This window comes from Neolamprologus multifasciatus, chromosome 22, assembly GCF_963576455.1.
Source record: "Neolamprologus multifasciatus chromosome 22, fNeoMul1.2, whole genome shotgun sequence".
Lineage (NCBI taxonomy): Eukaryota > Metazoa > Chordata > Actinopteri > Cichliformes > Cichlidae > Neolamprologus > Neolamprologus multifasciatus.
Window position 1 is genome coordinate 13,972,685 of NC_140459.1, and position 25,281 is coordinate 13,997,965.

Below are 25,281 nucleotides of genomic sequence, written 5' to 3' on the forward strand. Positions count from 1 at the left end.
GTCTAATTTACTAATTTGCAAGTATTCTGAAAAATAGCAATAATGAAATCAGATTCCTTAAAATATTTTTCTCCCTTAATTAGTCCAAGTTAGAACCAATTACTACATTCATAAAAAGGGAAATGTTTAAAGCAAATTATCTTAATATTTAAAATAATTAGCTTTATACAGTTTTCATAGGACTGTGCAGTCCCCTGAAAAACTGTACTACATTTGGCAGCATAAATTAAATAACGTCATTCTTTTCTTTTTCAGCCATTCTGTTGTAGATTGGCTGGTGTGCCCAGTTTAGGTTGAACACATTTGGCTGTAGAATATTTTGGTATACAGAAGGGTACTCTGGCTGCAAAGCAAGCCCAAAACATCACCCCTCCAGCACTATGCTTGACAGTTGGTAGGAGGTAGTTGTGCTGATATGCTGTGAATTATGGCCAAACATCTACTTTGATCTCATCTGTCCAAAGGACATTGTTCCACAAGTCTTGCAGTCTGTTCAGATCCATCTTTGCAAACCTAAGTTGTGTTGCTTTGTGCCTTTCTTCTGGCAACCCTTCCAAACAATTCATAGTTGTTCAGTCTTTTTCTAATTGTACTATCATGTCATTTAACATTCTAATCGAGGCCCTGGGGTTTTTATTGTCCTGGATTTCTTGGTCTGACCATGGGTTAAATTTGCTGGCACATCCGCTCGTGGGAAGACTGGCAGCTGTCCTGAATGTTTTGCCCTTGTGAATAATCTTAGTGCAGAACAATGGACTTAAAATTGTATGGCGATGGCTTTATAACCCTGATGGGCAGAAACATTGGCTTCTCTAAGACCATTGTTGATGTCTACTCAACATTATGCTAACACATCCGAACAGTGTTTATGTATTACACTTGCTGTTGATCAGTTAAGCACATTTGATTAGCGGCACCTGGCTGCTACTTACCACTTCATGAAAGCAGCATACTTTTTACAGACCTGTACCTGCTGGAGTTCAGATGCAATAACATTTATTATAATATTAATGCACATTATGAAGGAGCTTTTAAAAGTAAAATAGAACCAAAATTATTAACTGAAGCATTTGCTTCATACAGTTACCCTTGTTCTAAAACCAGTTTTTCTAACCGGGAACAATAAAATATATAGAAGCTACATTTCTTAATCACATCTCAGTTTTATATTTTCCCACTTTGACCATTTGTGTAGCTTTTACATGGTCGTCTAAAATGAACAATGTTAATTAATTATCACAACTATTCAGCATTTTACTGTTCCATATTGGCAGATACACATTTATTTTGAACCTATTTAACATCCTGCATTCAGACCGTGTCATTCTCTCCAGATAACCCCCTGGATACATTTTACAAGTAGAGTTTAAGGATCTTTAACAAAACAGATCAAAGAATGGAGTTGCACTGTGTAAAAAGTTTGATAGTGAGCTGTATTGGATATGCTATATTAACATATAGAAATACCACCAACTCAAACGCCATTTTCAGCATGATTAAGAGATTATTTACCGTAAGACCTATGCATGGATGAAATGGGTCACACTCGATGTAGTGTATTAACCCCTGATGTGACTGAGCCCAGGCAGCAGGCTCCTCCCCCTCGGTCTTCCTCCCAACTAATGAAGGCGGCACTGAGGCGGGACGCTCACTATCGGATGTTCTGGCAACAGGTTGTACTGGTAGCAGGGGAGAGTTACCCCCTATGTTATCGGTTCACTGAGTAGCACCTTCTCATCCCACCAGCATTGTTCAGCGCTGCTGCTGCTGCTTCTTGAAGGACTGTCAAATGCAAGATCCGTAAGTGAGGAGGATCATTCAGCATAAGGATCAGTTTTACAGGTGCAGTAAAATAACCATCTATGTGTTTGTCGTTGTTTTTTCTTTTTAAAAATTAAACCAAATGTGAGTGAGATCTGTTTTGCTGATGAGGCATTTTACAACATTTGGGTTTGCGCAGATGGACACCTGTGGCTTTGTGATTGGATTTGGCAGCCGCCCTCTCTTGTGTTCGGCTTTTCCTGTTCTTGATAATGAGCTAAACAAAACAAAAAAACAAAACAAAGCCTTTTATTGTATGCTGTCAAGCGTTTTTGTCTGTTGGGTTTCTTTTAGGGGGGTTTTATGCTCGGTGTGCGCTCACAGCGCTGATGCGCGGGCTATAATCGGATCCTTCGGCGCTGCGTAAAGAGGATATGAGAGATTATTATGGCAGGTAAAAGCTACAAATAGGCTGCGACGACGTCTCGCTGGGAGGCAGGTGCCTCGGTTGTTTATCTTGTTGCTCCGCTCGTGGTCCCAGTGGCTCGTGGAAAAGGGAAAGAGAGGGAGGGGAAAAAACACAAGACTGTGGTTTCGACGCGCACCGATACTGACTGACCGGAAAGGTGGGTGTGACGCAATTAATCCACGAGTACACAGGTGCTTGGGTTCTATTTAATGGTTAAACTTCTCAATGATTATTTGTCGTATGAGTCAAGGTTTGTGAATTAAGTGTACCGTGGAAATGCAAAGCAGCTTTTGTAGCGCTTGGAGTAGACGGACGTGGCGGAAAAGTGGGATAAGCCTCATGACAGCTCACTAAAGTTTACAAGCTGTTCTAAAATCCAGTGTTTACTTGATTTTTGTCTTAAAATAAATTGCCCCAGAAATAGTCCTGACCTCAAATTTATGCTCCAAGCTCATTTTGAGGTGTTTGCGTAAACATGCGCCTTTAATGAGGGAATATTATTACCATGTTGTTGCTATTTTAGACCACAGAACTGCCCCTTTCTTCTCCCAACACACAGCCCCAAAAACTAGCTCTTCTGCTGTAGATAGTTTGATGTTTTTTGGCACCAAATTATTATTTTTCTCTTAGTGTAATCGTTTTAATTTGTGCGATTTTTACATAGGCTCGTTGTATAATGTAAATTATTTATTACAAGTAAGTTAGAAGCCACACAAAGCCATCCATGTGTGAATCGAGAAATACTGAGAAGATATTGCAAAACTATCAGAATAAAATCATAATGTGTTTTTTGTTGGTGTGGTGGGGCTGGAGTGTTTTTAGGATTTGAATATCTCGGGGATGTCAGCTTACATCATAGCCCAGACTGGAGAAACTATCCTTTTAACTAAACAACAAATTCTATTTCAACAGTATCTCTCTGTTTCCTCCATGATAAATGTGTAAAACAGCAGAAAAGGTTCTGGTAGCTCATTGCGCAGACTCTTCTGTATTTATAATAAATAATTTCTTTTGTCTATAATAGAAAGTTTCTATAGTAGATATTGGAAAACAGGAAGTGTCATTTAATTGTTTATCTATTGTGCAACTATTTGGTTTTGTAATAATGGCCAAAAGGGAGGCCTTTATCATAGAAAAAGCTGTAAAATTAATGAAACTACAGTTAAAAGTTCAAAATCTATCCCTTTCTTCACATTCTCCAAAGCCCTCCACTGGGCTGGATTGGAGTCTCTGCTGGGCCAATCCTGGATTCCGAGCCTTATGTTTGACACCCCTGCTCTATAATATTATTTGGTGTACTTGGATATGTGTTTGGACTGCAGATGGTGGCTGAATCCGATACAAGACGTCTTTTGTCTGATGAATTGCAAGAATAAAGAAAGAAGCTGGAATTTTAATGTGCAGAGATAACAGAATTCAGCCACGTCACCAAGCTGTTGTAACAAAACTCGTCTCCTTAACATACTTGTGAACAAAAGAAACTGTGGGATAAAAATGAAGCTGATTGGGGTGCAGAAAGAGCACCGGAGGAAAATTAGAATAGCCGGCCGAGTGAGGAGAAAGGGACCAGAGATTGCTGATTGGCCAGTTTGGTGGCATTCCTGTGTCTGTTGACACAGCCAATCCTTGTGCATGAGAGAAACAGAGAGAGTATGAGAGGAGGTGAACCAGTTGTCGCCAAACAGTTCTCGGCTACTGGCTGGTTAACAACAGCTGTGCAACAACTGAGCCTTTGTGTGAAGCCGAAATAGCCAAGAGAACATAAATACACCTGAGAGATTTCAGTGTAAGGGCTGAGCGCCTGGGCAATAATACAATAGGCATCTTCCCTTTGAATAAAAAAGAGCACAGATTTTGCTCAGGCATAGGCCATTGTTTTGACACACAACATGGTCTGAAAAACTGGTTGCTTGATGTTTGATTTATCTCGCCCCGTATTCCCCACTTTGTCTAGCAGTTTTTCCGCATGTGTAGGCTTTATTGTTGATGCTGTCCTCAATTTCTTTTAATCTGTTCTTATTATACAAATGTAAACCACGCGCAATGTTGAAAGGGAACGTCCGGAATCCTGAGAATGTTTTTAAGGGAAGACAGAGTCCCTTTGATCTACTAATCTAACCTCACTGGCAGTCAAGGTCCTGCGTGTTACACTGTAGCCAGCAGCCAAGGACGGTTAAATTTTAATCAAAACGAGAGGACAAATGAGATGATGGTGAGCTAAAATTAACGTTAGGAGCACCTAAATACATGCAGGAGAAGGCAGAGAAGGGTTTTAATATGATCACATGCAATTTCATCTTTTTCGCTTGCAATGAGAGTGAGAGGAGCGGTGCTTATTCACTCGACTACAACCAGATGGGGAATGCACAGCAGGTGGATGTGTGTATGCACAACCTTGCATATTAAAGTAAACAGTCTATGCCTGAGTGGCTCTGCTCTGAAGTTTGGTGGCAGGAGAGGGGGAGCCCATTCCTCGCATAGCCCCTTGTGTTTTATGCTCCGCGGAGCCTGGACAAAGGGAGGAGTATTCACCTTCTCATGGCGTTCATCGCCGAGGTCATTTGAGCTCAACAGACTGTAAAAGGTGGACTCGGTTAGGCTGTGCTCTTAATATTATGGCTGACTGAGTCACTTAAATTTAGTCTTTAAACCCAAAGTCGAGCTGCAATTCCAACCATCCTGAGCGCTGCGATGGATCTCTTTGTCAAGTTTGTAATATACACATTATTTTTGGTTTGACATTGAAAATAAGTTTCTGCAGTCATTTAGTGTTGCACTTCTCTAAATTAAAGGTTGTAGCCCTGCAGCAGGTGGTGGTGTACCCCCCTTTTGTGCTGTGACAGTTGCCATAGGCTCCAGCCCAACCACAACTCTGAATTAGAGAAGTGGAAGAAGGATGAATAGACTCATATAAAGCTGAAAGACAGCTTCTGTTAAAGCATGCACTTTCTCATATTGAATCAAATATCATCCTTTTGTTTGACCCTCACTGATATTCCTCTCAAATACAAAGAGGGTGGCAGCATTTTTAACCTCCGAACCAGGATTCATTTCTCCTTCTAGAAAGTTTTTTCAGATGTGCAGAACCGTTACAATAACTCTGATCACAGACAGAAGTTCATGGAGACTTAATGGTTAAAACTGGTGGATTAGATCTTTAACTTGATATTAAAACTTGTGTTTTAAATAAATTGTAGTGCTAACTGACAGAGTCTGGGGTTGAGTAGGTCCTTGTTCCACCTTTTTTTCTAAGTTTTAAATTAAAATAAGTCATTAAGATGTTGCATTGCACTCATAATCTGAATTGGAATCAACTGAATGACCCTCTTTTTGTATCTTGTGTTTGTTTTGTTAACATTTGTACTGAGTGTGACTGTATAAATAAGAGGCTATAAACCTCCAGGTGTCTCATACAGAACGCCTCCTGCAGTATTTTTCCTTCTTACAATAGACACACCCTCTGGAAAAAAGTAGGCCTGAACAAAGAGGTGCTGAGTGCCCCAGTGGCATATTTGGCATGGCACGAATACAATACAGTTCTTGCTGAGAAGGAATTCAACTTGTAGAGCAGCAAGAGAAGATGATAGTTTCATCAAGATATACGCGCAATGTGATATTTTCGCCCAGTCATAATGACTCCACCTGGGAAGTCTTCCGTGTTCGTGCAATAAATGTCCTGGTTACTTGTTCCACTGAATCACCTGATTTGCATTCCTGCTTTTTTTACCCCTTGTTTGCTCAGGCTGCTTGCACCAAAAACCAGGAAGTGAGCATGAGTAGCCTGTCTGCTGACAGGAAGATGCCGGTGGATCATGGCGTTCAGATCCGCTTCATCAAAGACCTCCATGACACAGGCGGCGTTTATCCTGATAAATCCAGGGGAAACAACAGTGCGGCGACTCCTTCCAACAAATATGGTGTGGCAGTGAGGATTCAGGGAATCTCTGGGCAGCCTTACGTGGTCCTGAAGGATGGAGAGAAAGGCGACTCATACGGAGTTCAGTTAAAAACCCCCACCTCCAGCTCGGGGGCACCGTCACCGTACAACAGCCTTCCAAAAATTAATAAAGTTCCGAAAGAATTCTTAAATCCCTACACACCTGCTGACAACTCATCACAGTCCCCTGTTTCCCCAGCAGAGGATGAGGATGGGGAAATTTTTGGGAGCCCTCTCAAAAGACCTCCAGGGGATGGTCAAGCAGGGACACAGGGCGAGGAGGAGAATGGGATGGGCAGAGAAAAACAGGTAGAGAAGCCGAAAGCTGAACCCCTACTCAAAGCGACACCTAGTGAAACAGAGAAAAACACAGACTGGACAAGTAAAGGAACATATAACGAAGCAGGACTTAAACCTGTCAAATTTAACCCCGTGGGACCCAGAGGGGTAAACCAAACTGGCTCTGGTTTCACCGGCTCTTTGGGGAGGTACAGTGATAAGAAACCAAATCCAAATTCTTTGTCACAGTCATTCCCCGAACCTCCAGCATCAACTAACGAGGAACCTGTCCCTGAAATCGACACCAACTCCCTGGCTCCCATCAACAAGCTCATCAGTAAGTTCAACAGTGGAACACCGGGTAGCGCCCAACAGACCAGAGGGCGCTCTGGAGCGAGGCAGCGGCTCGGATTTGAAGAGCGGAAAAGGTCCACGAGTCTTGACGCTCGAAAAGTTGTTGAGCCGGAAGTTTCCCTCCCCTCTCCAACACCGAATCCCTACGCTTCACCCCAGTTTACCTCCTCCAACATTGAGCTCAAGAGCCAGGCTACTCCAGCAAGTAGCAGCCTCGGAAAGAGCCCTCGATCTGTTGCCAAGGTGACAGCTTTCGAGGCTCCCAAGTCAAATTTCAAGATACCAGAGAAGTTCAATGCCAAGAGCACGCCTCCAACTATAGCAAAAAAGCCTGTAAGTAATAATGATGCAGAGCCTGAGCTCTTAGCAAGAATTGAGCTGTTTGTTTTGGGTTTATTTTCTTATCTTAACTGATTCTCTCTTTGAAGGAGACACTTCCTAGAAGTCAAAGTGCAGAGATCATGCGTGGGGGAGATACTCCAATCAAGCAAACTAGCTTCAACATCCTGAAAAACAGGTAATTAAAACTCCATGATAAATTTAAAAAATGCTCTACTTCTATTGTTTATGTGGCTTGTTTTAACAGATTGCTCATTTAACTGTGTCATATTGTATTAAAAAATAAGGTGTAGCTCTCTAAATTAGCAAAAGATAAACTTTTTTCATTCTCTGTGTCTGATGTTTCCTTTGTAGCATCGGTGACAGTGAAGGATTCCTTAAACCAAAAGTCAGCCCCATTGCTGAAACAACCGGCAGCTTAAAGGTATGACACAGCCTGGGTTATCTAACCACAGAGAGTATAAACTATATGGACTATGGACATGGCCACAGGTGTATAAAATCATGCGTCTATCCATGCAGTTTGCCTCTACAAACATTTGTGAAAGAACGGGTCATTCTAAACACTCAGTGAATAATAGTGTGCTGCTATTATAGGATATCACCACTGCAATCAAAGCTTTATTCGCCACATGCAGGTTGCCCTGCAGTGAAATGGGACCCCCCCCCCCCCTTCCCCGACCTTACACACACAACACAGACATTACATGGGGATACAAGTCGGAGATCGGTAGCGTTACAGAAAAACACTGAAATGTACACTACAATGGGAAAGTACAAGAGGAAAAAAAGATACCTCTACTCATGCTGTGCTTCCATGGTGGGACCATTGCAACAACTCAGTTTGTGAAATCTCTTCCCTCCTGGATATTCCACGATCAGCTGTGGGTGGCGTTACTAAATGAGGCTCATTGTCATAGGCGATTTGTTTTGACCGCTCTCATGTGTTCAAGCTAGCTAAAGTGATTTAGCTTCATGGCCTTTGTGGGATTTTAAAATTGTAAAAAGAAAAAGAGATTTTGCAAAGTCCATCAGTTAGGTTTGCAGAGGTGAGGGGGAGGTCAGGCGGGAGTCTCTCTGCACTGTGATCTTCACAGTCAACACTGATATGTGTAGAGAAAGTATAAAGGAGATGGAGGTATGCGCTGGAGAGAAGAGGAATGAAAGTCAAGTCAGGATAGATGGGTGTGAATCAGATGGAGATAGATGGAAAGGAGAAGATGCAAAAAGCAGAGGCAGTGAAGGTGGATGAGTTTCAACACCTTGGATCAACCATGCAAAGCAACGTACAGCGCAGAAGGGAGGTGATGAGGAGAGTGCAGGCAGAGTGGAGTGTGTGGAGATGAGTGTCAGGGGTAATTTGTGATGGAAGGATAGCTTCAAGAGCAGCAGATAAAGATGCTAAGAATTTTACTGTGAGTAATCCATATATACAAGATTAGAAATGAGTGTATCAGCGAGACAGATGGTTTGGACATGTGTTGAAGAGGGATGGTGAATATTTTGGGGAAATGATGCTGAAGATGGAGCTGCCAGGCAGGAGGAAAAGGGGACATCAAAGAGAAGATTCATGGATGCAGTGAAGATGAACATGTAGAGGGTTGGTGTGACAGAATAGGATGGTAGGGATAGCATAAGATGATCCACTCCTAAAGGAGTGACTCCTAAAGGGAGCAGCCAGAAGAAGAAGAAGTAGGCCTTTCCTTTTATTCTAGTAATTTTTAACAGTAATCATGATAACATGAGTCAGAAAAGCAGTTACATGCTGGAGACACCCATGAACGCATTGTTTACACTCAGTAAAATACGACACATCTTTCTACCATCCATAATGTTTTCATATTCCCACATGAACACAATGAAGTGAAACTCAAGAAATCCAACCACGTCAGCAACACTTGAATGCTTGGATAATGTTTTTATGTTTACATCGAGGTGCCAACAGTATTTTGTGGTTTTGTTTTGGGGATGTCTAACCTACATCTCAGAAAAAGTCAATTATCTTAATGCTGAAAGTATAAAAATACATTATTCACATATATAATTAAAGGTAATTTATTTAGCTTTTAGTGTAGATGCAGCATGTTGGTTAGACAAATTGTCATCTCTGGGACGGGAGCTGTTTCTCCCTTCATCTCGCAGTGAAGCTAGCAGATGGTTGGCAGCCTGAAGTTTCTGTTTCATTCATCTTGTCTCCTCGATCCTCTTTTGGCAGGCCAAAAAACTTGAAAAGGAGCAGGCTGACTATTCCTCTCCCTGTCTTGGTGCCATGTTTGCGCTTCTTGTTACGCCTTATTGAAACAGATTGCTCCACACTTATGAGAACACACACGCTTCCTCCTTTAAATTAGCATCTTTTTGAATAAATCTGCATACAGAAATGATTCCTTTGTGGCCTTACCTTCTCATATTACATGCCCTTGATTATGTATGATCCCTTGTTATGTACTTCTCATTGTGCTTGTGACCATGGCTGCCTGTGAATTATTTTGCCCATCTTGTCTCTTGGCAACGATGCACCTGCAGAGGAAAGTTCAGTGTGGTGAGAGCGCAGTCATTGAGAGGCATCAATAATTGAGTTGGAGTGGAACCCTGCACCAGCTCTGGGTTGGCTCGCTGGATGGGACAGAGCCTCCTCTGAGGGGTCTCGTTGTAAAAAAAAAATCCTTTTATTGTGACGTTAACCACACTGTCCACTTTAGTATATTGCTGTGGCTTGAGTGGCTTATTCTTTTTAGCAGAAGTCATCTCGGGCTCTTCAGCAGCTACTGAAAAATCCACAAACGGCATCAAGCCGTAGGATGAAAGAGTCTTCCTTTTTTTTTTTTCAAGGCTATTTATTCTCCAGCTCTGCCTTTAAAGCAAAGTGCTGCTTTTGTCCGTATCAAACCTCAACATAAGATCAGAGCAGGGATACATGATTGTGTTTCCAGAGGGAGATATTTTTGATGCAACCAGTGTCCAGATTAAAACTGACTAATAATTAGCCCTTCACATTTCCGAGAGAAGTTTGTATTTTGAGCTGTATTGACTTTGTGACACTTCACTGTCAGCACACTCGTGTCTGTGGCTTTCTCAAAGTGCTTGCGCTGTGTTTTGAGTGTTTCACTGTGGTGTTACCAGTTAATGCTTGTTAAAGGGAAACTTGTTGAGATTATACACTGACACCCTTTCGTCTGTGTTGGCTTACTCGAGTCTAACATAATGTATAATTGCTTGTTTGCGTACAGTGTGAAAACTGTTGTCTGTTTGTTGACACGCAAAGGTCACATTCACATGGTGTGACCTGCTAAACCGATGAGTGAAGATTAGATTTTATTTACATTTCTAGAGAATTTTACTTCATACTGACAGACCACGTTCAATTAAAAAGGTGAAACTACTTGTCTTCGAGGTAACTAAGTTAACAAAGCCCCTGCTACAGATTGCAATGGTAACCCGCAATCAGGATGAGCTTTTTAGTCTGATCACTCAAGCCGCTAGCTTTGTCCACATGTTTTTTGTAGTGTAAACATTCATGTGCCCTGATGCTTTGCCATCACGGACGTAACAGGAAGATACCCTCAGCAGCTACTTCATTATTAACACCTGTTCAGCCAGTCACATGTCAGCAACTCTGTGCATTTAGGCATGCAGACATGTTCAAGACGACCTGCTGAAATTCAAGCTGAGGATAAGAATGGGTAAGAAAGGTGGTTTAAGTGACTTTGAGCTTGGCGAGGTTGCTGTTTGGCGTATTTCAGAAACTGCTGAGCTGCTGGGATTTTCCCACACATGTCTCGGGTTTACAGAGAAAGAAAGAAAATATCCAGTGAGCTGCAGTTCTCTGTGTGAAAATATCTTGTTGATGCCACAGGTCATAGGAGAATGGACAGCCTGTTTCAAGCAGATAGCAGTGCAACAGTAACTCAAATAACCATTTGTTGCAACTAAGGTATGCACAGAAGATCATCTTTGAATACACCAACCATGAAGATGTGCTACTGCCGCAGAATACCACACCAGGTGCCACTCCTGTTAGACAGGAGCAGAAAACTGAGGCAACAATTCACCAAAACTGGACAACAATAGACAAAAGAATGTTGCCTGGTCTGATTTCTGCTGGTAAGGTCAGAGTTTGGCATAAGCCAGCTCGTGCTGAGTGTGTGATGGTGTGGAAAATTTTCTTGGCACACTTTGAGGCCCTTAGTGCCTGCTAAGCATAATTTAAACACCACAGTGTAATGAGTATTGTTGGTGACCACGTCCATGCCTTTATGACCACACTGTGCCATCTTTTGATGGTTGCTTCCAGCACGTCACATCTCAAACTGTTTTCTTGAATATCACAGTGAGTGCACTGTACTCAAATGGCCTCCACAGTCATCAGATCTCAATCGAATACAGCACATTTGTGATGGAACGGGAGACTCGTATCATGGAAGTGAAGCAAGCAAATCTGCAGCAACTGTGTGATGTTATCACATCAATATGGACCAAAGTCTCTGAGGAATGTTTCCGGCACCTTGTTGAATCAGCACCATGAAGAATTTAGGCAGCAAAAATAAAAACATACAGTGAGTGCACTGTATTCAATGCAGGATGTGTTTATCCATTTTGTCATCTGTCCTTTTTTGAATCACAAATTTATTTTTCCTGCAAATGTCAACAGCTCGAATAGCCCGAACCTCCCAAACTTGTTCTTAAACACTTTCTTTCCTTTGCTGATGTTGAAATTACGAATTAATTATTTCAACCCACAACATTAAAATAAATACAGGTCGTTACATAAGAAAAAGCTGTGTAAGTATCAGCTGTAATTCTTAAAGGTTTAAAATCTGAAAAGAGAAAAATCTTTTTCTTCTACGTTGATACTTCCTGTGTTTTAGAGTTCAGAAGAATGATCTGGTCATTTAGGCAAGAAATGTATCAAGTGTGAGAAAGTCTTTCTGTCTTTTACTATTATTTAACCAAATATGAACCGTTAGCTCTTTCGACCTTTCTACAATCACAGGACTACAACCTGTCAGAGGCTGAATGCCAGCTGTGAATACTGATGTTCATTTGAATGTTTTCAGGGACATGAGCATTAGGACAACATCTGGCTTTCAATAATTTCTTTAAAAAAAAAAAAGTATTTTTTTCCAAATTTGTCACACTTACGTGTTTCAGATCATTAGACTCATAATATTATACAAAGATAAACCAAGTAAAAACAAAATATGTTTATAGAAATGTTGATTTCACTTATCAAAGGAGAAGAGTTATCCAAGCCTACCTGGCCCTGTGTGATGTAATTGTAACTGTAATAATTTTGGCCCACTACTCTTGTTTTAATTCGGCCACACTGGAGGTTTTCGAGCATTAATATCCAGCAGTTCTTTAGATGTTGTTGTGGGTTCTTGTGTGGCCTCCTGTATAAGTCATCAATACACTTTTGTAATAATTTTAATAGGCCAGCCGCTCCTGTGAAGGTTCAACGCTGTGCTTTCTCTCTCTTTTCTCCATTTTCTCCACGGCTCTCACCGTGGTTCACTGGAGTCACAAAGCTTTAAAAATGGCTTTGTGAGCCTTTCCAAACTGATAGATGTCGCTGACTTTGTTTCTCAGCTGTTTCTTTACATCGTGGATTTGTTGCTTTTTCGGATCTTGTAAACTACTTGATTTTGTCAGGCAGGTTATATTTAAGTAATCAGTAATCAGACCTGGGTGTGACATGTGAAACTGAACTCAGTTTTCCCCAAAAATTTATTAATTCATGATTTAACAAGTGGGGTAATTGCTTTTTTTAAACTGGGCATTATTCAAAATCTCCATTTTGCTTTTACTCAGGTTAGCTTTACGTAAATATTAAGATTTATCTACCACATCTTTAGGAACAAAAACAAGAAATTGGTAGATATGTTTTATTCTATTTAGTGTTCTGAACAAAATGCAGGGTTAACATTATACATACCTCCAACACTGCTAAACTTTTGAACTGTAGACCCAGCAAGAAAGGCTCTTTTTTTTAAAAAAAAAATTGTTAATACACATCATTATACAGCTGATGCAATTCATACAGAGTGCTCAGAAGAGCTTACACTTATTCCCTTATTATTTTATCCTCTTTTAATTATCTTTTTGTGAGGATAGAGAGCAATGTCCCAGAACGGGATTATCTACAGTCTGTCCTGCGGGGGACGAGAAGAAAGTGAAAACAAAATATATCTTCATAATCAATGATAAGTAACAGAAATGTGAAAGAGTCCCCCGAGGAGCAGAACCGTCCGTGATCCTCGCTTTGTCTCTTTCTTCTCCGTGTGTGCGTCCTTGTAATGAGTGTGTAGGAGGATAAGAGGAGTTTCATGGGCAGGCAGGCTGCGCTTGTTCCCCCTTTTTCACTGAGAAGGAGGCCTTTCCGAACGGCAGAGCGGTGTGGGCGAAGAGCGAGCTTTTTGCTGCTTCTCCGGCTCTTTTTCCCCCTGCAGCCTGTCAGAACGAGCTGCTTCTGTGGGGAGAGCGTCTGTGTTGACGATATCTGAGCGCACTGGCAGGGCTTGTTCTCCCAAAGATTTTCTGACTGTCAGAAACTAGGGCAAAGGATCCAAGCCAGGGGTTTTCTTTCAAAGGTTAAGATAATACAGAGTGCATAATGCATTGCAAGGCCGAAAGTGGCACTAGCTCCAGCCTTCCTCTTTGTGTTTGTCCCTTTGCTGTTTTCTCCTCGTCTTACCTTTAGTCTCTTCTTCTCCTTGTGTGTGTGTGTTTCATTTTCTGCAGAAGGAAGGATCTGATGGAAGCCTCAAAACAGGGAATCTTGAGGAACTTCAGGAGCAAATCAAACGCCTCAAAAAAGAACTGCAGCAAGCCCAGGAAGAGTAAGTGTGTGTTGTTTTAAAACAAAGCTCCAACGTTTTGCATCTGTGCTGTTTTGGAGCATATTTTCACTGTTGCAGCACTGACTGCGTGTGTGTGTTTCAGACTGGCCGAGGAGCGTATCGCCAGAGAAATCGCAGAATCACGTCTGCACATGCTGGAAGATCAGCTAGCTGAGCTTCAGGAAGAACTGAGGAGGGTTTCCGAAAACTCATCTCATTCAGACTCTATGCAGACGGTCAGGACGCTGCACAGTTACGCATGCACAAACAAACTCACCATTGCACCCATCTGAATGTGCCTTTTTTTTTCCTCTCTGCAGGATGTGGCTGCTCTGCAGGCCCAGCTGGCTGAGGCCACCGTTCTGCGCCAGCGTCTAGAAGATACGCTACGCCAGCGAGAGCGGGAGTTGACGGCCCTGAAGGGGGCACTAAAGGAGGAGGTGGAGTGCCACGACAAAGAGATGGAGAGTCTGAGGGAGCAGTACAGCCAGGATATGGAGGACCTGAGAAAAACCATGGAGCAGTTCACACAGGTGGATGCTTCTGTTGTTTATATGCAGATACGACGTCACAAAATATAGAAGCTGGAGCTCTGATTTTTCCAAACTGATCTTCTGAAGTGCACTACCACTCCACACAAAAAAATACACATTACACCATTTTCTTTTCCAACAAATCTTAAAATGAAATTCCTTTAGAAGATTACTCTACAGATGTCAGACTTGTCTTAGTTGCGAAAACGATTAACACTGAAACTAGAGATTAAAGCAATTAAAACTCTGACGCTGAGAGTCATCAGGGGCTGTCTTTAAAAAAAAAATCATAAATTTGTCAGGAAATACTGGAGCTGTTTGATGTGAGGTCTGTGATCTCTGCATGATTATCAGCGTCCTTAGAAGTACATCTAAATTAAGACTTTTCCATCACCAGCTGTATGATTTTTGGCTGAATTTTTTGAGTGTAGTCTGACCTGACAAGCTTTGGAAGAGAGATTTTATTTTGGTCAGTTAAAAACTAGAAACATCACTAGAAACAAAGAGTTAAAGACACACTAGTAAGTGCCAATTTAAGAACAATAGGGTAACTATTAACTGTTTAAGTATTCCTCTTTTATCACAAAGTCAACCTTCTTCACCAAGATAGATGCTTCAGGCAATAAACTCTGACTGTGATGGAAACAAAAAAAACATGTGCACTCGCTTTATCAATGAGTAAAATCGGCACATTTCTGTCTGTACTTTCATAGTGAAAAATATGAAACAGTGTCCTTTTTTATTTCTATTTCTATATCTTTGATCTTCCTTGTGATGCTGCTTCAGTGTCACACCAAAAGACTACAGATTATAAGATAATTTGCCTCTTCCTCCCTTGAGCCCTCTGTGCCAGGTCCAGGCAATATCTGTTATGAAAATGGAGCAAGTGCCTTTATGGGGTGGGGTGGGGGGTGGGGGGGACGTGCCCCACTACTGGAGCTGCCTACAGTGGATCTAACATTTGTTGTCTTTGATTATCTGAAGGTTCAAGCTTGGCAGGCTGTCATTGAGAGCTTTTAGAGGACGATTAATAAAATCACTGTCACTTTTCTTTAGTTAATGTATGACTAAAAATAGGCAGTTTGCTAATAACAACTAAGAGATTTACTGTTTTACATAATTCTCCCGCTAGTTTCGGATCCATACGACGAGGGTTAGCATTTGGGCCTTGTTGACAAGGAAGGAAATAAACTCTCTGGTTACAGGAAAACATGCAATGCAGCAATCACAGTGAAAGTTTCTCTGTTTCCGATCACTGAGTGGATTTTTTTTTCTTGTGACATCAGTCATACGCAATTTCTTGGTACAATTATCTTGGGAGAACAATCAGGTTATGCCTGTCAGGTAGTTTGTGTCCTGCATGAATTATTAAGGTGATGTTAACTTGTGCTTTGATGTTTTATCTGCCCCTCATTCACCCAGGCTTTATCTTGCCATTCGGCTTAATGCAGTCAGTGTTCAAACCAGGAGTCAGGGTATCACAAGGTCAGACTGAGCTTGGTGTGCAGAGTTAGAGAAAGAGAATTTTTACTGCTTGTGATTGCAGAGTAAAACTTTTCTAGCTGAATTTTTGGTAAAGTTTCTGTTTGCACCAGCCGACTGTTTCTGGGGTGCTGCGGGGTGTGGTGAAGAGGAAATCTGAAGAATATATGTATATACAGAAATAGATCATTATGCAGATTTAGGGGAAAGTAGCAGCAGTGTCAGAATAAAAAAGTGTAGCAGACAGCCGGAGAGCAGGAAGTAAGCAGACAAAGCTGGCAGTTGCTTTTGATGAGGTGACTGATTTGGCGAGCGGAGGATTAAAGCGGTTGAATCGCTGTTTACACCGACTGCACAGTACCGACCGTACAGCACCCTGTCATGTTTACCTGATATATTACGTTGATATTTCTTATGTAGTATTCTTCAGACGTGGGTTGCTTGTTGATGAAGGTGCGAGCTGAAAGATCTGTTGTTTTCTTTTTGTTTTTTTTCTAATCCTGCAGGCTGAACATTTGTCAGAAAAATAAATTAATTAAAAGAAAATGTGATAGATTTGAGTGCGTTAGCTCCTTTTGAATCACTGTGCTTTAACGTGTCACGATAATGAGGAGGAAATGAATGTGAGGACCAAAAGCATTTTAAACGCTCACTTTCACATCTCTAAAATGAAACTCTGTGTGCGTTTCCGTGCGCCTCAGTCTCAGGAGCAGATCGAAGAGGAGAGGGAGAGGGTGAACGCCTCCGTGTTGACACTAGAGCAAGAGCTGGAGAGCTGGAGAGATCAGGGAGAGCAGTGGAAGACGGAGCTGGAGGCCACCACGCAGGAGCTGCAAACGACCAAAGAGGAGTTAGTATCAAAAGTCCTGCATCTTCTTTAACATAAATGCATATATGATCGATCACCTCAGTGAACAGCAACAAAGACATATTTGTAAACCTATTAAAAAGCATGAATATGCATGCTGGTGGAACATGTTTCAGCTTTGGTCATGCATCAGAAACACTGTCACTGTCACATTTCATATTTCAAATGGGGAACTGGTTCAAATCATCTGCACTGCTCACTGAAAACTTTACAACATCCTGTGAAAAGAGCTCTCTATGCCTCAGTCTAATAATATTATATTTCTCCAGAGTTATTTTTAATGCCTGCCATGTTTCACTTGGCTTTTCATTTGGCAGGAACGAGGCGAACCCCAGCAGCCAAACGTGAGAGAGAAAATTAGTCTTGCTATGTTTGGTTTGAGTAGTGTAGATTTAGCCTGGTTTCAATGAAAACTTGAGATCCACTCCCTGAAATTCACCTGTAAGGCTCCCATCAGAGTGGATTCTGTATCTGATAATGTCTGATTCGATCATTAGATCAGTGAACCCAACTTTACTAAACAACTTTCCCCTGCTCATCCTCGCTATCCTCATAATTTTTCTGTTTGCTGATGAAATTCTTCTTCCTTTAAATAAATAAATAAGCAAATGATAAATTGCAGTTTCGTGTGCAATCTTAGAATCTGAGAGTTTTTTGGTTGTGGTGATTTCATAGTAACTTTTACTCCCTTGTGCTTTGTTTGTTGCTTGCGGTTGCTGTTTTTGTGTTTTACCCGAGCTGTGTGCATATGTGTATTTCATTTATTTATTTATTTTAATGGCCTTGCTGTTTATAAAGTGACTCTCTTTCTTTTCATAGCTTGAAAAAATCCCATTTGGAAAAGGAAGACTTGGAGGGTGAGCTAAAGGATCTTCAGGATTCATTGCTTGCCAAGAAGAAACAAACGTCTGCGTCTGATGATAACCGTTCTTTAGCAGAGGTAATTCAGCTAAGATTATGCTCAGTGTGTGGGTGAAATGCAGGAGCTCATCTCCTTTGTTTTACAGTATGTTTTACTCCCTCTTTTTTTTCCTTTAATGTGTCACAGCAGCAGTGTGGATGTGGGCTTTTGCTCTTTTTCTTTAAATTTTCCTGCAGACAGACATGCTCACACTTATATGCCTCTTATTAATACATTATTATGCACCCTGGCACATTCCTCTCACTCACTCACTCACACACATTATCCATCTCTGATTGCCCGTCCCTAGGAGCTTCGGTGTTGCCATAACGACCTGAAGAGGGCTCGCACCGATCTGGACAAACAAAGAGGTCAGCTGGACGAGAAAATTGAGGCACTTCAAGCTCTGAAGAAGGCGAGCGGAGAGAAAGAGGCCGCGCTTCAGTCCGAGATCAGCAAGCTGAAAGAGCAATTTCAGAAAGACAAGACTGAGCTGGAAAAGGCACTCGAGAAGGCAAAGGAGGTGAAGCATCATCTGGATTGTAGAAACAAAGCAAGAGCCTTACAGCATAAAATTAAGGAATCCTGCACCATTTGATGTTTAAAAATAAGCAGATATGGAAGTTTCTCTTTAGATTTTAAAAAATAACATAAAAAGTGTAGGCATAATGAGCATGTTCGACATGGAAAATAAAGCTTCAGTTTCTGTCTTCTCTCTGCTTTGATGCACTCCTGTCTACAGTCGTCAGCTGATGCAGGAAGTACCGTGGTGGACCACGGCAACAACAACCTGGAGCTCCAAGAGACAAACAGTCGCCTGAGGGAAAGGCTGGCCCGCATGGTACTGCTCAAAAAGCAGCTACAGTCCACAGCTGTACACACACGCAAAATTATGTAAACACATATACTGCACAGGAACAAAAGAAGTGTCCTCCCACACAGACACTGTATTCAACCAAGGGATGTGAAAAGAATTACACTAAAAAAAATCCCCTTTAAGCACATAAGGCTTAGAAATCCCTATGGGATAAATTTGTTTAAGATGAGCATTGTGGATTGTGCTGTATGTTGACTGGAACAGCTGTGTATTCCAGCTGTTTAAAGAGCTGTAATCTGTGTGTGGAGCAGTCTTTCACAAATCTGTAAACAGAATCAGTGCACAGCAATTTATCAAATATGCACACAAACTGGACTTTTTGTGCAGTCATCACGTTAATGCTTCAAGTGCAGAACTTCAATTTTAACTCAGCTTTAAATATGAAAGCTTTTTATTATTTGTCATTCTCCTTGTTTTGTATGCCAACCAAATTTAATAACTTATTACAAGCCCAAATTATAAAATAAACACAAGGATTTATTCCTTTTTTTGGCCCAGTGCAAGTCTCGACTTGTAATACAGTTTATTTGAGTAATAAAAAGACAATTTAGTCTATCTGCTGTGTTCATAGCTTGATATGCTCCCCAGACAAAGCTTCACTCCAGCATGCCTCGGAGCCCGGAGGACGAGGATGCCGTGGAAGCCCTGGAGGATGAGAACCGCTCCCTGAAGTCTCAGCTGGAGGAGGCCAAGAGAGGAGCCGCCCGCCTGAGCAAGGAGAGGGACGAGCTGGTCCGACGGTTGGAGGACCGAGACATGGAGAGGGAGGCGCTGAGGAGGGGCAAAAGCGAACTGGAGGAGCAGAAGAGGCAGCTGGATCGGGCGGTTGAAAAGCTTAACAAAGAGGTGTGAAAGAGTTATGGATGGATGAATGTCTACACAGATGGAGATGTCATTTTCTCAAGTCTTTCTTTATTCTGTCTCACTCTCAGGTGGAGCTGATGATGGGAGATTCTCGTCACTCGGTAACCAACCTGCAGATACAGTTTGATGAATACAGGGAACGCTCGAGGAAGGACCTGCTGGAGACGCAGCGCAGCAGTAAGGACAGGCTGGCCGAGCTGCAGAGGGCTCAGACCAACCTGAAGGCCCAGCAAGAAGAGGTGAGGAAAGATGGCTCTAGAAATGTACAGGGTGGTAGCTTCAACTGCTGCTTAGCTGACACAGTAGAGGTGGGCAGATCGCTGCTATTGCTATCAGATAGATACTTTGTTTCTATCCTCTAACTTCAGTATATAGCAAATTATCTAGGAAATTATTGTTTGGAAATGAAAAAATACACCTCAGACATTCACTATAAAAAATGTCTGAACCTTTTCCTGTTGACTGTTACTATTTGATTTGAAACCTACAGCACATTTAAACAACAGAAGTTGACCTAAAGTTCTTTACAGACAGACACATTTACATTTCAAGTCTCCAAAGATTTCAGTTTCAAACGATAATTAAAAGCTGAAAGGTCTCTTTTGTTGCGTTAACTAATTATTGTGGAAAGTAAAAATCATAGTGATTTAAACCAATGATTCATCTGATAAATCACAACACACTGCTCTCTCCTACATGAGCTGCCTTAATTGGTTAAAAGCATCGGCATCTGTGTCACTATCAGTTTTGGCAATAACCTGTATAACCCTGTATTTATTATACATGTGTATTTATTACACATGTGTAAGCAAGTAACAGCGAGTGAGCTAGATTCCATCGTCTCATTGGTGGATGTGAATCTTCCCTCCTTCCAATTGGTTGATATTTTTCACGTGTTTTCATCAAACAAGTCTTGTATACACATTTTAATCTATTTAAAACGATTTGCCTCTCAGCATCCCTGCCTGACTGTCTGTCTGTCTGTTTCTGAGTGTGGACATTCAGTACTAGTAACACAGACACATTTTTGAGTCAGTTATCTGCTTCTATGTGAGGTTATACTGCAGTTCAAATTAAAACCATCACAGTTTCAAGTCTTTCAGCTACCACTCCCACTTTAAAGCTGCCTTAAAATTCTGCCTTAGTGGATTTTTTCATCAAATATTGACTGCTATTTGTCTTCAGTTTTCTTAGCCAGCCTATTTATCTCCAACTTTATAGCAGCAAGTGAGTCCAGCAGTAGCAACAATCCCACTGCGGTTTCTCCAAGAACTGCATAGTCCAGTTTTAGTGTCTAATATTTTTTTGCTGAAGAGTCGCAATTACTTATATGGGGCATAAAATAGATCAAAGAATTTGGAGGAAAAAATGTGGTGAGATACTGAAGCTGTTGAAACTTTAAATAGAAATTTATGGAAACATCACATTCGCAGAAGGTTAAGTTTCTCACAGTGAAGAAGTGCGGATTCTAAAAAGAGCAGCCCATTAAACTTTGAGGTAAGCCTGGAGGGAGTTATGAAGGCAAAAAAAACAGAGAGAGAGGGGAAAGAAAAAATCCATGAAAATAGAAAATTTTATAAATAATACTTTTATTCAGGTTTCTCGTCTGAAGAAGGAGCTGCTGACGTGCAGTGAGGAGAGAGACAGCGCTCAGCTGGAGAGAGACCTGCTCAACAACCGCCTCAAACACTTGGAGAGCGAGTTCGAAGCAGAAAAGAGCACGCACACTGACCGTGCCCGGGAAGTCAGAGGCCTGGAGGTAAGGCTTCAAGGTCAAAGGTTATAACCCCGGAGTTATGGAGGGGATTAAGGGGTGTGTCAAAAAATGGAGATCAAGTGTTACAAGTGGTTTGGGAGTCATGCACGGGATGTCGAGGTGTCAAGAGAGAAATGTGAATATGCGTCACTACACATTTACTTACGTGTGTGTGTGTGTGTGTGTGTGTGTGTGTGTGTGTGTGTGTGTTCACAGGATAAAATTAAAACCCTGGAGATCGAGCTGGATGAGGAGAAGAGTAATGTGGAGCTTTTGAACGATCGCATTAGCAGAAGCCGAGATCAGGTGCGACATACATTTGAATACACATGCAAATAAGCAGGAGACATTTCACTGTAATATACATTTCATAACTTAACCTGCTCACTTTATCTACATATGATTATGGGGTTTTTTTTCTCAGGTTGACCAGCTGCGTTCAGAGCTCATGCAGGAGCGTTCAGCCAGACATGACCTGGAAATGGACAAGAGTGCACTGGAGAGACAGGTACGCACGTACACAGATCTTTAAAATGGCTTCTTACAAAATGTGTGGCTTGCTAGTTGTCACACTGTCACTCTGCTTGCAGATGAAGGAACTAAAGTCCCGTGTGGCAGACATGGAGGGACAGCCACGACCCTCGGCTGGAATCACACTTCTAGAAACCAAAATTCAAGAGTTAGAGGAGAAACTACACAGTGAAGAAAGGTATGACTAAACAGGTCATTTTTGAGCACTATTAATTACATTCACTATGCAATCACTACAACACTTGGGAAGAAGAATAAATGTTTTTAACTGCCAATGCATACAGAATAAAAATTTCAAAATGTCAAAGAATGACGTGGTTCATTCTGAATTTCCACATGCAGAGAGAAGGCAACTATCCAGGCTTCTCAGAGGCGGACGGAGAGAAAGCTGAAGGAGCTAAACGCCACATTAGACCAGGAGAGGAGCCAGCACATTGAGCAGAGAGATCAGGTAAATATGAGGATTTGCATGCTCATTGGCTAGTGTTTGCTTTAAAAACTCAAACAGGATATAACCATTTAAAGAAACAGATTCCCATTTTGTGTTTCTTGCTAAAGTTTGCATGAGAAGATGAGATTTAACCACCTAAAATGAGTTTAACGGTGGTTAGTTTAGCAGAAGGAGCTGATACCAAACCACCTGTGACTTTTTTCCACACTTCAAGTTTTGATTTTAATAAATAAACAGGAAATTGAACAGTATGTTAATCAGAGACCATTTAAGATCTGTTAGTGGGGATTTTATGACTTTCTAGCTAGTTATTTTCCAACTTATAGTCTCTTTACTAAGCTTCCTTAAAAAGATGGTAGCCTAATAATTCCATCCTGTATATGTAAGCTCTCACCAAACCTTACAAATAAGTTAAAAATATTAAACTTTTTAAGTTTTCTTGTGTGAAATGTAATTTTTAAGTTTTCAAACTCTGACTTTGTACTATTTTACCAACTTAATAACTATGTAAGAATTATCCAGAGATAAAGTTTGAACTATTCCTTCTGCTTAACCGCTGCTTCAGTTTAAACAGTATTTAATTGCTTCCTTACATCATCACTAATCTCATCTGCACACCTCCCGACCCAAACCCAACCTCACTCGGGTGCTAAAATGCTCCCTGACCTCCCGTCTGTCATCCCACCTATATGTTACCTCAGCCTTCATAGCTGTTGTCACTCCCTTACGAACCCACACATCCAGTGATGCTGATGCCTTTAACCCCCAGCCCTACTCCTCCCTTGCATCACCTCCTCTGTCCCCCTTTAACCCCCGTCCTCTCCCTCTCCATCCCCAGTTGACGCTGCGCGTGAAAGCCTTGAAGCGTCAAGTCGACGAGAGCGAGTTAGAGGTGGAGCGCTTGGAGGGAGTCCGCCGTAAAGTTCTCAGGGACTTGGAGGAGCAGCGGGAGCTGCAGGAAGCACTGCAGGCCAAAGTGACAACGCTGGAGAGTGAATTAAAGTAGGCCTTCTCCTTTGTCGCTAAAATAATGTGGATTTCTACATGACTCGTGTGCATAAATGCTCTTCGCACTAGGTGGCACTGTTTAGTAACCAGCTGAACAGTTAGTCAGTCTGAATGGATTTTCTGTTGCTTTCTTTCTCTCAGGCGGAAGTCGCAGCAGGCACATCGCTCGACTCTGACCTCCTCTGCTTTAAGCTCTGAGGACGAGGACGGTTTCTATGACAGCAAAATCTCCTCTGAATGAGAGTCCTGAACAAGAGCGACCCACACACCTCCAACTGCTAAATGACAGTGACTACTAGCATGACAAGACCACAAAACTTTTTTAATCTTGAGCATAAACACATTTTCTTGTACGAGGTTCCACTTGTGCCAAAGTTATGTTTCCCTTGTGTCTTTTCAACTTTAAGCTTTAAACCTGCTGTGTTGCTGAGCTTTCCAACACTGTGCAGAAAGATTATCTGAAATGTAGCCAGCACATTCTCAAAATGTCAACAAACCACTGAAGCTGCGTCTGAAACCAAATCCAGAACACAGCTTGTGTAACTGGAGTTTTGCCATCAGTGGGTCATTTGTCGGCTGTCAAACGACGGCAAGATGACAGCAACGCAAAAGGACGACATAACAAAACAAAAGGGAGCACGACAAGTCAGAACAGCATCAAACAACAGCGGTCAAACAGCAAGATGTTTGAATTGAAACGGCGTGACGTGACCATAATTTTGGCACATAACGAGCCTCGTATGTGCACAGAAATGTATTCAAGTCCTCAGTTTTGTGAAGTCATTTGCGCCTCTCAGTTGGTTTTATTTTCAGTTCGGCGGTCCAGTCCAGAGGCGGGCGGCCGTGATCATTACACTGCATTTTTGAGCCTTCCGATGTGATTACGATCACGCCAGTGCTGTCACATTTATCATTCTCGAGCTTTCGTTTCTCTTTTACATTGAGAAGAATTTACAGCTGCTGCAGATTTCTACTTACTGTGCTTCAGCTTGTGTTCTCAAGAAACTTCTTTACTGTGTTTCTACAATAATTACTGTTTATTACAGCGCTAGTATCTGACATTGTGGTACTGTTTATGTTCCCATCGTACGGTAGATGTGTAGTTTCATATCACAAACCAAGAAACAAAAAGGCTTTGTTTGCTTCTGCATGTTAAGTTACTTCTTGTCAGTGTTTGAAGCTCTTAGTGTTTCTTTGTGTATCCAAAGTGATGTAATGTTTAGTTTTTTTGTTTTACTTTGAATGTGACTATTACAGGCAACTTAATCGGAGCCTTCATTTTTACACTGGATAACCGAGCATACCTGAAGACAATCAAGTACACATACAGCACTTTGTAGCTTCAAAGATTAAACTTTTCCCCGTGATGCTTTTCTACTCCACCCATCGTATTTCTCATGCGGTTTCATGTGCATGTCTTCACTCAGATGCCTTAAAAACGAGACCCATATTTTTATTTTAATTGCCGCATGTGTTCTGTTTATAAGCTGCTGCTGTAGTGATTTAAATAGTATTTTATATGCTTGCCTTTGCTTGCGTCTTCCTCTATTCGTCCCCTGTTGGAAGAGAAGCAGATTTCCTACTCTTTTTTTGCACCAGGTTGTTCTAAATGTTGCTTTTAGTCTCCTAAAAATATTTTATTGGTGTTGTTTATAACACGTTAAACATGTTTGTGACACATTTGTTTATACTGGGGTAATTCAGTAACAATGGTGTTAAAGTTAAGATGAGTTTATTAAGCTGACATATGGCACAAAACTTTGTAAGGTTCCCAACATTTTGTGTACAATAAAATAAAGAATATGAACCTTGCTGCTTTTATTTCATAATGGAAATCTTATACAGTCTACCTATGTTTCCATATTTTTACTGCAATGATTTCAAAAGCCTGTAAACTCTGCAGGTAAAATGTTAAAAGAAAAGATACCGGAGGCATTTTAAACATTTATTACAGACATTAGAAAGATGCAGAAAATAAGTCGGAGAAACATGCTAGAAAGATTTGTATTCAAATTGTAATTTGGGACAATGT

At 41.4% G+C, this 25,281-nt stretch overlaps 1 protein-coding gene across 1 annotated transcript; it reads left to right on the forward strand.

Moving 5' to 3' along the window:
* The first annotated feature begins 25 nt into the window (after positions 1-25).
* Positions 26-25,060, forward strand: cgnb (cingulin b). The gene is given in 22 exon segments (XM_085148318.1): positions 26-1,842; positions 5,973-7,133; positions 7,229-7,317; positions 7,494-7,563; positions 13,881-13,978; positions 14,082-14,214; positions 14,299-14,511; positions 16,695-16,843; positions 17,179-17,205; positions 17,681-17,801; positions 18,073-18,285; positions 18,505-18,603; positions 19,228-19,485; positions 19,572-19,742; positions 21,101-21,262; positions 21,476-21,565; positions 21,684-21,767; positions 21,850-21,968; positions 22,133-22,241; positions 23,080-23,243; positions 23,391-23,484; positions 23,487-25,060. Coding segments are annotated over 21 exon segments (3,639 nt in total). The 5' UTR covers positions 26-1,842; positions 5,973-6,002; the 3' UTR covers positions 23,532-25,060.
* Positions 25,061-25,281: the final 221 nt, after the last annotated feature.